General features: G+C 40.2%; 1 protein-coding gene across 2 annotated transcripts in view; it reads left to right on the top strand.

Annotated features, from left to right (window-relative positions):
• The window catches only part of LOC126272112 (MPN domain-containing protein), a 158212-nt gene that overhangs the window by 36242 nt on the left and 106433 nt on the right, over window positions 1–15537 (top strand). The window contains exons 2-3 of one of the 2 annotated variants that reach the window (XM_049974707.1): window positions 12788–12910; window positions 13004–13150. In XM_049974707.1, the coding sequence (XP_049830664.1) occupies window positions 12851–12910; window positions 13004–13150 (207 nt within the window). In that variant the 5' untranslated portion in view covers window positions 12788–12850. Of the gene's footprint in view, window positions 1–12787; window positions 12911–13003; window positions 13151–15537 lie in introns of those variants that run through there. The other variant, XM_049974708.1, reaches the window with a different exon arrangement.

Genomic DNA, 15537 nt, shown 5'->3' with positions numbered 1-15537 from the left:
CCCTATCCATTCAATATACACTTAAATTTTCCTCGAGTATCTCACTGCTATCAATTTCAGGTTTCAGCCAGCTTTCTGTACCTAGTATTATGTGATCATCACTGCTTTTCATGATCCCTTCAAACTCTGATACTTGGTTGTGAATGGTTTGGCAGTTTACCTTTAGGATTTTAATACTCTCACCTATGTCCATTTCTTTCGATCTTACACTGATACTTCTGGGTTTTCTACAGCTATTGCTACATGGATTGGATGGAGAGTCACTTGATCTTACAAACCCTTGTGTCCACCCCACACACAGTCATCTACCTGAGTAGCAGCCTCTGATGTGAAGTGCACACGTAACCAGTCTAGGACGACCCTACAGTTCTCAACCCTGTGGCACAAGTCCGGGAAGTCACAGCCTAGTTAATCATAGAACCTTCGAAGTATCTGGTTCAGTCGTTCCACACTTCTCAGAACCAAAGGACCATGATCAGTTCTGGAGACAATGCTGCAAATTGTGAGCTTCATTGACACTCCATGATCAAGGCTGCTCTTCTCAACCATCTCTGCCAGTCGCTGGAATGACCCAAATATGACCTTGGAGCCCAGATGACAGGCCTCACTTATTCCAATGTGTGCCACAATCTGCAGTTGGTTGTGCCCTATTCCCTCAGTGGCTACTTGGATAACCTCTTCATCATGTTGAACGAGGCCCCCAGGCACACACACTGAGCGCACATAGTGTGCTTTCCTGTCCCTTGCTGCCCTTTGCCTAAGGTGTACCATCATTCGACATGCATTTGAGCTGCTGATGATTGTTAGATGCCTTCCCTTTTGAATTTGCCTCCACTTGACACCAAACAAAATAGGTTTCCCCAAAAGAGGTGAAATGAGCCCCACTGGCCCAGTTTTAGTGAGAGAGAGCTCCTCAAACTTGGTCAGTGCGATCGATAAAACACCCTGAGTCCTCCCTTGTCCCCATCCATGATGTGCAGGATGCCTACATCTACATTGCCATGCCACTCACAGTCAAGTGGATGAGTAATGACACATGCTGAACGTTCTGCAGAAGAGACAGGATCCACAGGATAGGATAGTACTTTGAGGTATCCCTGGTACCACTATTACCGGCACATGAGTCTCCGGAGCTCTTCCAACACACCGATTCACAGCAGGTGCCAATCTTTTGACAGTTGTCAGGCAATTTCCAGCTGCTTACAAATGCCAACCAGTTGATCCTGTGTTTTGAGAACAGCATTCACAGTGGGGCTACATTTTGGCTGTGCAGTGTATTACATGGTAGTGAGAAAAAAACACATGCTGATTATCTGTTAATCTGTTGAGCTAAAAAGTTACTAATTCCCTATAAGAATTGAAGCAAATACACAAAATAAGATTTCTACTAAGACAACACAAAAACTTGTGGTAAAAATTACTAGTTTCCTAAAACATTTTGAGGTTACTACATATCGCTCATGGATTAAGCAGATTGTTGTTCTCCTTTCAAACTTGTGTTTTTCATTAGAAAATATTCACATGCACATTCTTTCTTTTTACTGTAGCTTCCTTTCCACAGTAAAGAGCTTTGAACCCATTGTGCAGCTCATGGTGAATTTCAGAAACTGTACAGCAATGAAAGACCTGAGTTGCTTATTACCTTTTTTTTACATGGCATTTTGTCTACAAACTCAGTCGTTGTCTTCAGGTCTGTGAGCTGTATTACTACGTGAACACACTGCTTGGACTCAAACCACATTGTGAATTAGTGTTAGTGCCTTTCTACTATTCCTGGAAGCCACTGTGCCCTTTGAAGCTATTTGTTTTTCAGAGCGAGCACTGTTATTCCATGAAAACATACAATCTCTAAACATTTATCTGCTTTCAAATTAATGATGTAAATAAAATAGAAAGAAACTTCCACATGGGAAAAATATATTAAAAACAAAGATTCCAAGACATACCAAAGGAAAGATGAAAGGATGTGGGTTTTAAGGGAGAGGGTAAGGAGTCATTCCAATCCCGGGAGCGGAAAGACTTACCTTAGGGGGAAAAAAGGATAGGTATATACCCCGCGCGCGCGCTCACACACACACACACACACACACACACACACACACACACACACACACACACACACACACATCCATACATACACAGACACAAGCAGACATATTTACAGGCAAACTCCTTTTCCTTCCCTCTTTCCTGACGAAGCAGCCGCCGGTTGCGAAAGCTCGAAATTTTGTGTGTGTGTGTTATTTTATTGTGCCTGGCTACCGGCACTTTCCCGCTTGGTAAGTCTTGGAATCTTTGTTTTTAATACATTTATCTGCTTTGGTGGATGAGATGAGTGATGAGATATTAGTAGAGTGCCAGAACCCAGGGCTGGTTTAAATTGAAACTTCCATTCCAATTTATTAATTTTCTGACTATTTATTGTGATAGGTTCCTTAATTACACATTCCTTATGTACCACAGTACTGGCGTCGACAGATTTCATTACATGATTACATTTAAGGGAGTGCTTGGCAGCAGCTGATTTATATGGTTGTTTGAGTATGTTATGTCATTGATCTTCCTTATACCTCTTCGTGATTGTTTTAATAGTATGCTCGGTATATGTTATGTCAAAACTCCTTCTTCGTTGTTCTAATAGTATGTTCTGCATATGTCATGTCACAACTCGCCCAGACACCTTGAAGCATGCCATTAACCAGTCATCCTGAGAAAACGTGAGAGAGCACGGTGAAAAACCCTATTACATTTATGAATTTGTTAATTAATGCTTGAGCCTACTTGCCTAATGAGTATTTAGCATGTAGTCCGCAAAGAATTGACTTGGAATTTGTAAGGACTTCCGAAAATCTGACACATGGGTCATTATCAATGCAGTTTTTCATTACACCAAAAGAAATCGATGTTAAGCTTCTTCCTCATTCCCTGAGTACGGCACTATTGTGACTTTTGATCATTTTCAAACAGACTTAGGGGCTAGTGTCCTTCATCCTTTTCTAACTGAATTAGTGTTTTGTTATTAATGATCTAAGTATCAACAAAACTAAACTCTTGCCCACTTCCAATAACTGCTGTTAATGCTGTGCCTTGGTGACACTGACTGAGAGACGTTGTTGATATCTATGACATTCAATGCCTGTGTTCCTCAGAAATAGGATGCAATGTTGCTTCAAACATTCATACATGTCTAAAGGAACAGCCACTATTGCGACTAGAGCCATTATGAAATACATGACGTTTATTTGTAGTTGTGAGTATCAATAACCATGAGCTATGTAATGAAATGACAACATTGAAAATTTGTGCTGTACCAGGACTCAAACACGGATTTTGTGCTTATTGCAAGTAGTAACCTTGCCACTATGCTCTCTGAGCACGCTTTATAGCCAGACCCAAGCTTCCATATATCTGAAGTATGTGTCTACAACCTCCATTTGAACATCCTTTTATATATTCCTGTGCAGAGGACACATTTTAATTGATTGTCACTTGCCAACTGTCAACAGATATATGTGATATTTCAGTGTCTTATGTTGTTCAGAAATTCCTTCAGACATGCATGTATGTCCAAAGGTACATTGTATTGTATTTCTGAACAACACAGGCACTACAGTGTCGTATTTATGCACTGACACCGGGCAGGCAACTTTCAATTAAAATGTCTCCCCTGCACAGGAATGTACATAAAGGATGCGTGGTTCACAACATATGGAATTTTAGTCTGGCTGTGAAGCGTGCTTGAAGAGCCTGGTAGTGGTAAGGCAACTGCTTGCAATAAGTGGGAAATCTAGGTTCTAGTGCCAATCCAACACAAATTTTCTTTGTTGTCATGCCATTATAAAGCCATATCCATGTTCTAACTGTGAATACATTTCATGTATTTTTAATAGCACTCTGCTGTCACAGATATTGAACACCCAGGGTCTCTGTTGACCACCAAACAACAAAATCAGTTTTTTTTATTCCAGAAAACTACTTGATTTGGTAAACTGTCCATTGCTCAGTCTCTACAAGTTCTGATGACTTGATGTGTTTAATGATCACCCCTTCTGCCATGCACTTCTTGGTAGTTTGCAGAGTACGGCTGAAGATAGCTGTAAAAATTAGCAATCATTTTGTTGTAAATGTGGATTGTAATTGTCTGCAAATGGTTATCAAACTAGGTACCGTCATATGTTTGGAATGGAACATTACTACAAATGGCCAAACTAAATTCACTCTCGTTGAGTAATTGTAAGGGCCATTAATAATGTTAGGTTTGTCAGTGTCATGTTCAGATTGTACAGGTTTAAGTACACAAATTGAGTGATCAATAACGGAAAACTGCACTGAACCACACACGATGTGAAATTCTATCCCCAACCTGTGCTCGAATTGAAATGCTTCTGTGCACTGTGGAGACAAACATTAATTGAATGTGTCATCTCACAATTTGCTTTGTCCTCTGTATTATACAGAATTACTAGCAAAAGATTATATGTTTTTGTAGTGTGAAACGGTTCATTGGCATGCTAATACTTATCTTGATGAATCAGAGGTGTCAGTGGTTGTTGATCAAATTAGCACATTGTTCTTCTCTACTGATGAAATCCTTAGGTTCTTTCTTTTTGGATTGTACTATAGTCTTATATGAATCTCATATTCTTACTTTTTGAAATAAATGTTCAGTACGCAATCTTATAAGTTTGCTCATTTATCAAAATTTTAAACATGACCTCTTCAACCTCTCCCTCATTTATTCATAAAAACTGTGTCAGATACGATCTGCACTAACACTGGCAAGAGTGAGCCAAAACTGAGACTAATCTGACCCACACCTGAGACAACACAACTTCATTTCTAAGTGCTGTGCAGTAATCTTCACTGGCCGTCGTACCAGATAACTTGTTTTCATGGTTCAAGTACTATATTGGATTAAGCATCTGTGATGTCAGTCAGACACTGACCATAGACTCATGTTCATGTAAGTATGTAAAAAAATAATGAACAGTAGTTGTTGTGCTGCAGTATACCTGTCAGGGTAGCCAAGAGCGCTGAAACGCTGCTTCCTGTACTCGAGTAGGCGCGCCGGCCCGGATCGAATCCGTCCGGCGGACTAACGACAAGGGCCAGTGTGCTAGCCAGCCTGTAAGTGGTTTTTAGGCAGTTTTCCACATCCCGCTAGGTGAATACCGGGCTGGTCCCCACATTCCACCTCAGTTACATGGCTCACAGACATCTGAACACATTCACACTATTCCATGGATTACACTAGATGCAGACAGTTGGAGTACACTACTTCCTTCCCGGGGGTATGGGGTGGCAACAGGAAGAGCATCTCGCCACCCCTTACAATTAACATGCCACATCCAATTAACCAGCAGACCCTGCAAGTTGGGATTAATGCTTGGAAAGAGAGAGACAATTGTTGTGCTGTGGGATAATTCCTCAGTCAGATATGTAAGTGTATTCCTCCAGTCCCCACCCCTCCTCACTGTTGGTTTAAATTGTGTACTCTCGTGTACTCTAAGTAAAGCAATAGTGCTTCTGGCATAGACTGTTTGACCCTTTATCGACATTCTTGTAGAATGCTGTGGATTGTTGTTTCAGAATGTTTTGTACTATATTTTTAACAAATCATTTGACTCCTTATGGGTACGAGCAAAAACTGTGCTACTATATCTGGCTATTCAATGCTATCTTCTGGTTTTTGAGAACATTTTGCTATGGAAAGATTAAGAATAGAGTTCTACTCATGCATTTCTGACAAGATTGAAATGTGTAGTTATCCAGTTTTGGTTTAAAAATAGATCAAGTGTAATTCAAAACAATTTTTATGCATTTTATCATTGTGAAGTAGAGCAGATTTGAAATGTAGGGAGTTGATACATATTTGAGGGGTAACATTAAAAAATTACTCAATTTATACATGTTTAATAACAAATATGTCAACTGCTGACAAGCAGTTTACTGTGTTGTAGAGTATAAAGAAACAAGATATAAAATTTAGGAGCAAAGACGACCACACACCAAATAGCCGTAGTGCTGAGTCATTGACAGGCACATTCAAAACTTGGCTAGTCATCATCATCATCATCATTTAAGACTGATTATGCCTTTCAGCGTTCAGTCTGGAACATAGCTCCCTTATAAAATTCATCCATGATCCCCTATTCAGTGCTAACATTGGTGCCTCTTCTGATGTTAAACCTATTACTTCCAAATCATTCTTAACCGAATCCAGGTACCTTCTCCTTGGTCTGCCCCGACTCCTCCTACCCTCTACTGCTGAACCCATGAGTCTCTTGGGTAGCCCTGCTTCTCTCATGCGTGTAACATGACTTCACCATCTAAGCCTGTTCATCCTGACTGCTACATCTATAGAGTTCATTCCCAGTTTTTCTTTGATTTCCTCATTGTGGACACCCTCCTGCCATTGTTCCCATCTACTAGTACCTGCAATCATCCTAGCTACTTTCATATCCGTAACCTCAACCTTGTTTATAAGGTAACCTGAATCCACCCAGCTTTCGCACCCGTACAACAAAGTTGGTCGATAGATTGAATGGTGCACAGATAACTTTTAATCTTGGTACTGACTTCCTTCTTGCAGAAGAGAGTAGATCGTAGCTGAGCACTCACTGCATTAGCTTTGCTACACCTCGCTTCCAGTTCTTTCACTATGTTGCCATCCTGTGAGAATATGTATCCTAAGTACTTGAAACCATCCACCTGTTCTAACTTTGTTCCTCCTATTTGGCACTCAATCCATTTATATTTCTTTCCCACTGACATTACTTTCATTTTGGAGATGCTAATCTTCATACCATAGTCCTTACATTTCTGATCTACCTCTGAAATATTACTTTGCAAACTTTCAATCGAATCTGCCATCACAACTAAGTCATCCGCATATGCGAGACTGCTTATTTTGTGTTCACATATCTTAATCTCACTCAGCCAGTCTATTGTTTTCAACATATGATCCATAAATAATATGAACAACAGTGGAGACAGGTTGCAGCCTTGTCTTACCCCTGAAACTACTCTGAACCATGAACTCAATTTCCCGTCAACTCTAACTGCTGCCTGACTATCCATGTAAAGACCTTTAATTGCTTGCCAAAGTTTACCTCCTATTCCATAATCTCGTAGAACAGACAATAACTTCCTCCTAGGAACCCGGTCATATGCCTTTTCTAGATCTATAAAGCATAGATACAATTTCCTGTTCCACGCATAACACTTCTCCATTATTTGCCGTGAGCTAAAGATCTGGTCCTGACATCCTCTAAGAGCCCACACTGATTTTCATCCAATTGGTCCTCAACTAATACTCGCACTTAAAGCATTGCAGTGCGCCAGCAATCGTAATTATCTAAATAAGTAGTGTTATTGACTTGGTACGGATGTACCGTGTAGTTTTATGGGGACCTGCTGTTGTGGGTGTTAATTTTAGAAATTGACCATGCCCATTTAGGCAAGCTGTTTTTTATTTTGTGCTGAAGAAGGCGTGGTTATCCACGTTGAAACCTGGGTAAACACCGGGAATTTTCGCAATCGAGGCGGATTATTCATAATTTACTCGCACTTTCCTTTCAACAATACCTGAGATGATTTTACCCACAACGCTGATTAAAGAGATACCTCTGTAGTTATTACAATGTTTTCTGTTTCCATGTTTAAAGATTGGTGTGATTACTGCTTTTTGTCCAGTCTGATGGAACCTGTCCCGACTCTCAGGCCATTTCAGTTATCCTGTGTAGCCATTTAAGACCTGACGTTCCACTGTATTTGATGAGTTCCGACTTAATTTCATCCACACCAGCTGCTTTGTTGCACTGCAATCTATTGACCATTTTCTCCACTTCCTCAAATGTGATCCTATTTCCATCATCATTCCTATCCCATTCTACCTCGAAATCTGAAACATTGCTGATCGTATTTTCACCTACATTGAGCAACTCTTCAAAATATTCCCTCCATCTGCCCAAGGCATCCACAGGATTCACCAGCAGTTTTCCTGACCTGTCCAAAATACTTGGCATTTCCTTCTTACCTCCCTTTTGAAGACTGCTAATTACACTCCAGAATGGTTTTCCAGCAGCTTGACCCATAGTCTCCAACCTGTTTCCAAAGTCTTCCCAAGATTTCTTCTTGGATGCTGCAATTATTTGTTTAGCTTTGTTTCTTTCTTCAACATAGCTTTCTCTGTCTACCTGAGTTCTAGTATGATAGAACTCAGTATGTATTTTTGATACGCCTTCTTTTTCCTTTTACAGGCTGCCTTGACTATGTCATTCCACCAAGCTGTTTGCTTCATCCTACTTTTACACACTACTGTTCCAAGACATTCTTTAGCCACTTCTAGTACTGTGTCCCTGTACCTTGTCCTGATTTCCTTATCCTGAAGTTTCTCCACTCTTATCCACCTACATATAGACCTGACCTGCACTTTCGGCCTCACAATCCCAATTTCACTGCAGATTAAATAATGATCAGTGTCATCAAAGAATCCCCTGAATACACGTGTGTCCCTCACAGCCTTCCTGAATTCCTGATCTGTTATTATATAGTCAATGACAGATCTGGTCCCCCTGCCTTCCCAAGTATACTGGTGAATGTTCTTATGTTTAAAAAAGGAGTTTGTGATTACTAAGCCCATACTGGCACAGAAATCCAAGAGTTGTTTCCCGTTCCTGTTGGCCTCCATATCTTCTCCAAATTTACCCATAACCCTTTCACACCCTTCTGTTCGATTTCCAATCCTGACATTGAAATCACCCATGAACAGAACACTGTCCTTGTCCTTTACTCTAAGAACTACATCACTGAGTGCCTCATAAAAACTATCCATCTTATCTTGATCTGTCCCTTCACAATGTGAATATACTGACACAATCCTAATTTTCTTGCTAGTTTTTGGAAGAAATGCTCTGACGAGCTGCAATTCTCCCTCTCTTACACAATTCTCCTGCTTTGTGCTGGCTGGAAGCACAAAGCCAGGATTTGATAGGTGCATTGGGGCATGTTGTGTGGAGTGTGGTGGATAGAGGGAGACAGACACAGGAAACAGGAGAAGAGAACGGCAACAGATAACTGATGGCTGGGAGGGAGGCAGCAGGTGTGCAGGCTAGAAATGCAGGAGGGACGGGTGACAAGTGCACAGGGGTGTGTGCTGACATATCATGGGAAATCTGTTTTTGAAGTATGTGTAGAGGATAGTGCCTGTCGTTGGAGGTTCTTGCGAGACCTTCAGCATAGTGGGCAAGGGAATTTTCATCACTGCATAGATGCCGTTCATGGGTGGCCAGGTTGTATGGAAGCAATTACTTTGTGTGGAAGGGGTGACAGCTGTCAAAATATAGATATTTTTGATATTTAGTGGGCTTAATATGGACAGGGTTGTATATGGAGTCATCAGAGAAGTGAAAGTCAGTGTCAAGAATGTGACACATTGGATTGAGGATCAGTTGAAGTGAATGAGAGAGAAGATGTTGAGGCTGTGGAGGAATGAGGGTAGGGTGTCTTGATCCTGAGGCTAGATCATGAAGATATCATGAGTGAACCTGAATCAGACAAGGGGTGTGAGGATTTAGTGGGAGGCTATGAAGGTTTCTTCTACATGACCTATAAACAGGTTGACGTAGGAGATTACCTTATAGGTGCCCATGACTGTGGCACGGATCACAATAACAAGGTACAATGGGACATCCAAGTTGTTAGGTGTGTAAATTTTGAGAAGCACGTAGAAGATGGTTGTGCTGGGTGTGGTTGACCTGAGGAGACTGGTGGACTCAGGAGAGCGTGTTTGGTATGGACCTACGGATTTCACTAGGGATTGGAGATTACATTGGATTTCTGAGACTGGATCAGTGTGGCAGAGCTTGTAGTTGGAGTAGTGAGGTAGTCACAGTGGATTCAACAATGGCAAAGCCATTGTTTGCCGGGGAGGGGGGAATATGATTTAATCAGGATCTGTTTTGAGGTTGTGAATGCCTGTCCTATCTTCTGTAGTGATGTTGAATGGTGAGGCCAAGTTGGATGTAATGAAACCATGGAAGGTGACCAGGGGTTCGTTAGGTGGGGCACAGTTGGTTGGCGATAAGAACTGGGAGAGACAAGATTCATCATTGGGATTAGGCTGGCTTGATTAGAGGAATAGGTAGCAAAGATGTGTTTTCACTGTTGAGATAAGGAGAAGGGGAGTAGGTCTATGAAAAGTCCAACATGGTCAAACTTGGTTTGGGGGTTGAAAGTAAGGCATTCAGATAGGACTGAATGGGATTGAAGTTTTTGGTGGATAGGTTAACAGCAGTGTTTTGTGTTTGTTTGGGTACTGGATTTTGTGAGTGTTGGGAGGGATTTTTGGAGGATGTGGCAAATTGGAAAGGTCAGCAAGACAGTCTGGGTGCTGTGAAAGTTTGCTGAAGAGATGCATTTTGAGCAGGGTAGGTATTGATGGGTAGTGATGCTTCAAGGAGGGAGTCATGAATTGCAGTGAATACCTGATAGAAGGCTTCCATCAGCTGCCTGGCTTGTCCACCTACAAGCTCTGCCTTAGTGATCCCATGCCAGAAGTCTAGTGTAACTTGCAATACCAACTGAAATCATTAGGCCCATTCCAGAATCTGTTGTAACTACTTATTGTGCTTACAAAGAAATAATTTCTGCTCTTGTTGACAAACACTGCCGAGCTATTGCCTGATCCTACCCTTTCATATCAAAGATGATAACCTTTTTCTTCAGTGATCACCTCTATCCCATTCCCAAATGTGCCCATAATTGTCACTGTTGATACCACCTCCCTGTACACTAAAATGTGTTCTGTCATCCACCCAACCTACACAACATCCTGGTCCATCCATACACCACACCACTCCCAACCTATTACCACAAGGGCCATATTCGTGTTCAAGACCTGCCAGTCTTGTCATAGGCTTGTCCTATCACATCACAGGTAGTCATCTGTGAAAGTAGCCATGTCATATACCAGCTGTGCTGGAGTCACTGCACAGCATGTTATAGGCATGATCACCAATCAAATATGAATTAATGGCTGCCACAAGATTGTGGCCAAGAAGAAAGTTAACTCTCAGTGGGACAACATACTGCTGAGTACAACATGCTAGAATTCAGTGACTTCTTCACAACCTGTGCCATCTGCATCCTTATCTCCAGCACCAGCTTTTGTGAACTGTGTAGATGAGAGTAATTCTTGCAACACACACTTCTCATCCATAATCCCCTGACCTCAGCCTTTGCTAACCTACTGTCCCCACACCCTCTAACCAACAGTTTCCCATTCCTCTGTCCTGTCACCTCCTCTGGATCCACACCTCCATCTTCTTCATTGTGCTCATACATCACTGGCTCTGGTACCACTATGTCGCATGCCTAGCCCATTCACTTGCCACACCTCCCTCCCACATTCCTAGCCTGCAAACATGCTGTCTCCCACCCATGCACTAGCTACTCGTCCCCCCCCCCCCCCCCCCTCTTCTGCTTGCTGCTAATAATTCCCTCCATGTACTGCACCCGACACAATGTGTGTGTGTGTGTGTGTGTGCGCGCTAGAGAGAGAGAGAGAGAGAGAGAGCTGATCAAAGAATTTCTTCCAAAAGCCAGCGAAGGTTTCATTTTCTTTTTTGTATATCTGTTATGACTCAACACTTCTGCTGTTCAGTGATTGGTCTCCTTGACTCCCAAATTGTCTACATTATTCCAGAACTTTCCTAACTGTATTTATGGAGCAAGATATATTTTATGTAGGTAATGTTGTTGTACTCTCTAATGACGCTTGTTTTTTCTTCATACAGCTTTATTGTAACTTATTTTTCATACTGAATAATATGTTTCTGTTTGCATGTTTGTTTGTCCATTCCAAAGCTCCACGTAGAAGGATGGGTAGAGTCATTTGTTGCAAACATCTGTCAGTTCTTTTACTATTTGACAACTGTTTTTATCTTTTCCCTTTACTAGTGGGACAGTAGAAGCACTTTAATAAAACTGATAGCTAATATAATAATTGTCTAAACTCCAGCACTTCACAGAAATTGATAATTTTGTATGTTTATGAGTATGCTTATGTATTTAGTTTTTTTCTGAGTTGCTTTCATTTTCTTGTGTCTTTAGTTTATACAGTTCTGTGTCTCACATGTCCAATGCATTTTGTAGAAATTTTAAACTAGTGGTTGTTAAATTACTGAAATGAGTAGTATTATCGTGTTCGTCTTGTAGTATTTGGGAGGGGGGTTGAGGATTTAGATATGTGTTTAAGTGGTGTGAATATCTGATCTCTTGTTGCATAGATTGTGCACTAAGAAGTTGCTGAACAAATTTTATAATATAAAATAAAGTCATTCATTGCATGCTACCATAAATAATTTAAAAATTGTCAATTTTCAAAAAATACTTGATTTTTAAAAAGAATTAATACTGTAACTAAGAGGGGTGAAACAATTTAGTATTTATGATTCTCAACATTGAGTTACTTGTATAATGCAGTTCTTATTCATTAAAAACTCCTGTTTAATTTGTTAGATATTAGAAAATAATGTAAAATACTCTGTACATAAGCATAAGCTTTTCTGTACAAGTTAACTAATGCCACAGGTAAAACAGATGTTTACAATAACATTTCATCTTTCAATCTGCATGTTGTTCACTGTGCTTATTACATACTTGGGTGAGTACAGTACATGCAATTGTATCCCTCTCATAGAGGAGATAAAACTTTCTGATTTTTTGGGATATTTCAGAGTTGGTATTTAAAGAGCATTAACACAATGGTTCTTACTTTTGTCAGGAATCTGATGAAAGACATGGACGATTTTGTAGTAGTTCAAGTGGAAGAAATATTACACTCCAGATGTTGTTATCGTCTGGTCTGCTTGAGCCTGGTGAGGGCACTATGGCCATTGAATACCTGGTGAGTTGATGATAAATGTTTCTTCTCTTTTATAGTCGTTACTCTTATTCAGTTAAATCTGTTATTAATATTACTTGTGTTCTCAAATTTTAGGGACAGCGTTTCGTAGGAGATCTCCTGCCTGATGGTAAAATTAAATCCCAAGAAACTGATATAATCTTTGCTTCTCCAAGTGCATGGGCAATCCATTGTAAACGAATTATCAATCCAGATAAAAAATCTGGTTGTGGTTGGGCATCGGTAAGTGTTGGTCTAACATAATTTTAGTCAATACTTTTTTTTAGAGTTTAATGGCAATACTGTAAACTGGCTCCCTTAATCAAATTCGTTGTTACACTCTGTGTACCATGCTTAGTTTTTTGAAAGTAGGTGAAGACAGTCAAACTAAATTTAAAAAAATGAAATGATATAAATCATCTTATTAAAACAGTGGGAAGAAATAGTGCTGATGGATGATAGATACTAAGAGAGAATGACGGCCGGGGAGGTCAGTTTTGAGCCCTCAGTTTGTAATTTTGTCAGTATAGCCTCTGCAGGATAGACGGGTCAGAGGGAGTAGTAACTGTATTTACATAGGCTTCCCTGATTTTCCCTGAGACTATTTGAATTTTATTGTCTTTCCTACAGACTATCTTCTCTTCTAGGGGGCATCTTATTGGAGTTTACTTATCAACTTTGGTGATATCTAAACCAGCTGAAAAAAGTGTCACAGTTTGTGTCTTTTTAAATTCCCCAATTTACATCTCAGACCAAAACTGTACTGGCCAAAGAAACGGAGCAGTGCTCTATAATGTGTTGTGTGGGACTATTTGTGAACTATATTATTCACAGAGGAAGTGCACATTCCTGAGTAATCTCAGCAGATGTATTTTCCTTTTGGACTATGAGATTCACATGATCATTTCATTTTATACCAGGTCTTGCCCAGTTACTTATTATTATGCCAACCCATTTCCACCCCTAACTTACCAAATCAGTGAAATCAAGATTGGCAAAAATTTAATAGATAGGCCAGTCTCAAGCTAATATGCTGCCATTAGTTAGTGCCACCAGATCTCACCGGGCAGACTACAGTACCACCAGCTTCAGTTCTCTATTGTGCTAAGCAGTGATTGTACATTATTTCTGGGCATATTCCTCATACTGATTGATTATAAGCAGTAATACTTCTTGCTTCAGATGCCTCTGAAAACATCTAATGTTTTTTAGTTAGCCTTGCTAAAAGTTCAATGTATTAGTAGTGGTAAAAATAGAATGAATCGACTCAAATTAGCAGAATGTTGCACAACCACCTTTATTGTCCCTCTTGTGTATAATTACCATTTAAAATAATTATCAGCTAACTATGATTCCCATTTTCACCATAGTAATGTTTCACATCACGTTAAGGGCTAATTAATAATGTTGATTTTACATTGCACAGTATTAGTGCACGATTTTTAATCAGTGGATACTAAAAGAGGTGTAGTCCAGAACTGGTTCCTTCTACATTTGCGTACATACTCTGCAAGTCAATGTATTATGTTTGGTAGAAGGTACCCTGTACTGCTACTAGTCATTTGCTTTGCTGTTCCACACACAAAATGAGCAAGAGAAAAACAGCTATCCATATACCTCCTTATGAGTCCTAATTTCTCTTATCTTGTCTTCATAGTCCATGCGCAAAATTTACATTGACAGCAGTAGAATCATTCCACAGTCAGTTGCAAATTCGGGTTGTCTAAAGTTTCTCAAAACATTTTATGGAAACCAACTTGTCTTCCCTCCAGGGATTGCCATTTTAGTTCATGAAACATTTCTGTTGCACTCAATAATGTGTTGCCCAAGTTTTCTATTCAAAGTCTCCTTTGTAGATGAGCTACAGTTTCCTTAAATTCTTCCAATAAACCAAAGTTGACCACTCACCTTCCTTACAGCCGTGCCTATGTGCTCATTCCTTTTCGTATCTCTTTGTAGATATTTAATCAACATGACTGTCCACGTCACTAAAAATGTACATAACAATAATAACAATGTACATAACAATAATGAACATGTTGTTGTTGTTGTTGTTGTTGTTGTCTTCAGTCCTGAGACTGGTTTGATGCAGCTCTCCATGCTACTCTATCCTGTGCAAGCTGCTTCATCTCCCAGTACCTACTGCAACCTACATCCTTCTGAATCTGCTTAGTGTACTCATCTCTCGGTCTCCCTCTACGATTTTTACCCTCCACGCTGCCCTCCAATGCTAAATTTGTGATCCCTTGATGCCTCAAAACATGTCCTACCAACCGATCCCTTCTTCTAGTCAAGTTGTGCCACAAACTTCTCTTCTCCCCAATCCTATTCAATACCTCCTCATTAGTTACGTGATCTATCCACCTTATCTTCAGTATTCTTCTGTAGCACCACATTTCGAAAGCTTCTATTCTCTTCTTGTCCAAACTAGTTATCGTCCATGTTTCACTTCCATACATGGCTACACTCCAAACAAATACTTTCAGAAACGACTTCCTGATACATAAATCTATATTCGATGTTAACAAATTTCTCTTCTTCAGAAACGCTTTCCTTGCCATTGCCAGTCTACATTTTATATCCTCTCTACTTCGACCATCATCAGTTATTTTACTTCCTAAATAGCAAAA

This window comes from Schistocerca gregaria, chromosome 5 (genome assembly GCF_023897955.1).
Source record: "Schistocerca gregaria isolate iqSchGreg1 chromosome 5, iqSchGreg1.2, whole genome shotgun sequence".
NCBI classification, from domain to species: Eukaryota; Metazoa; Arthropoda; class Insecta; order Orthoptera; family Acrididae; genus Schistocerca; species Schistocerca gregaria.
Note: the sequence above shows the minus strand (reverse complement) of the source record. Positions and strands in the feature narration are given on the sequence as shown.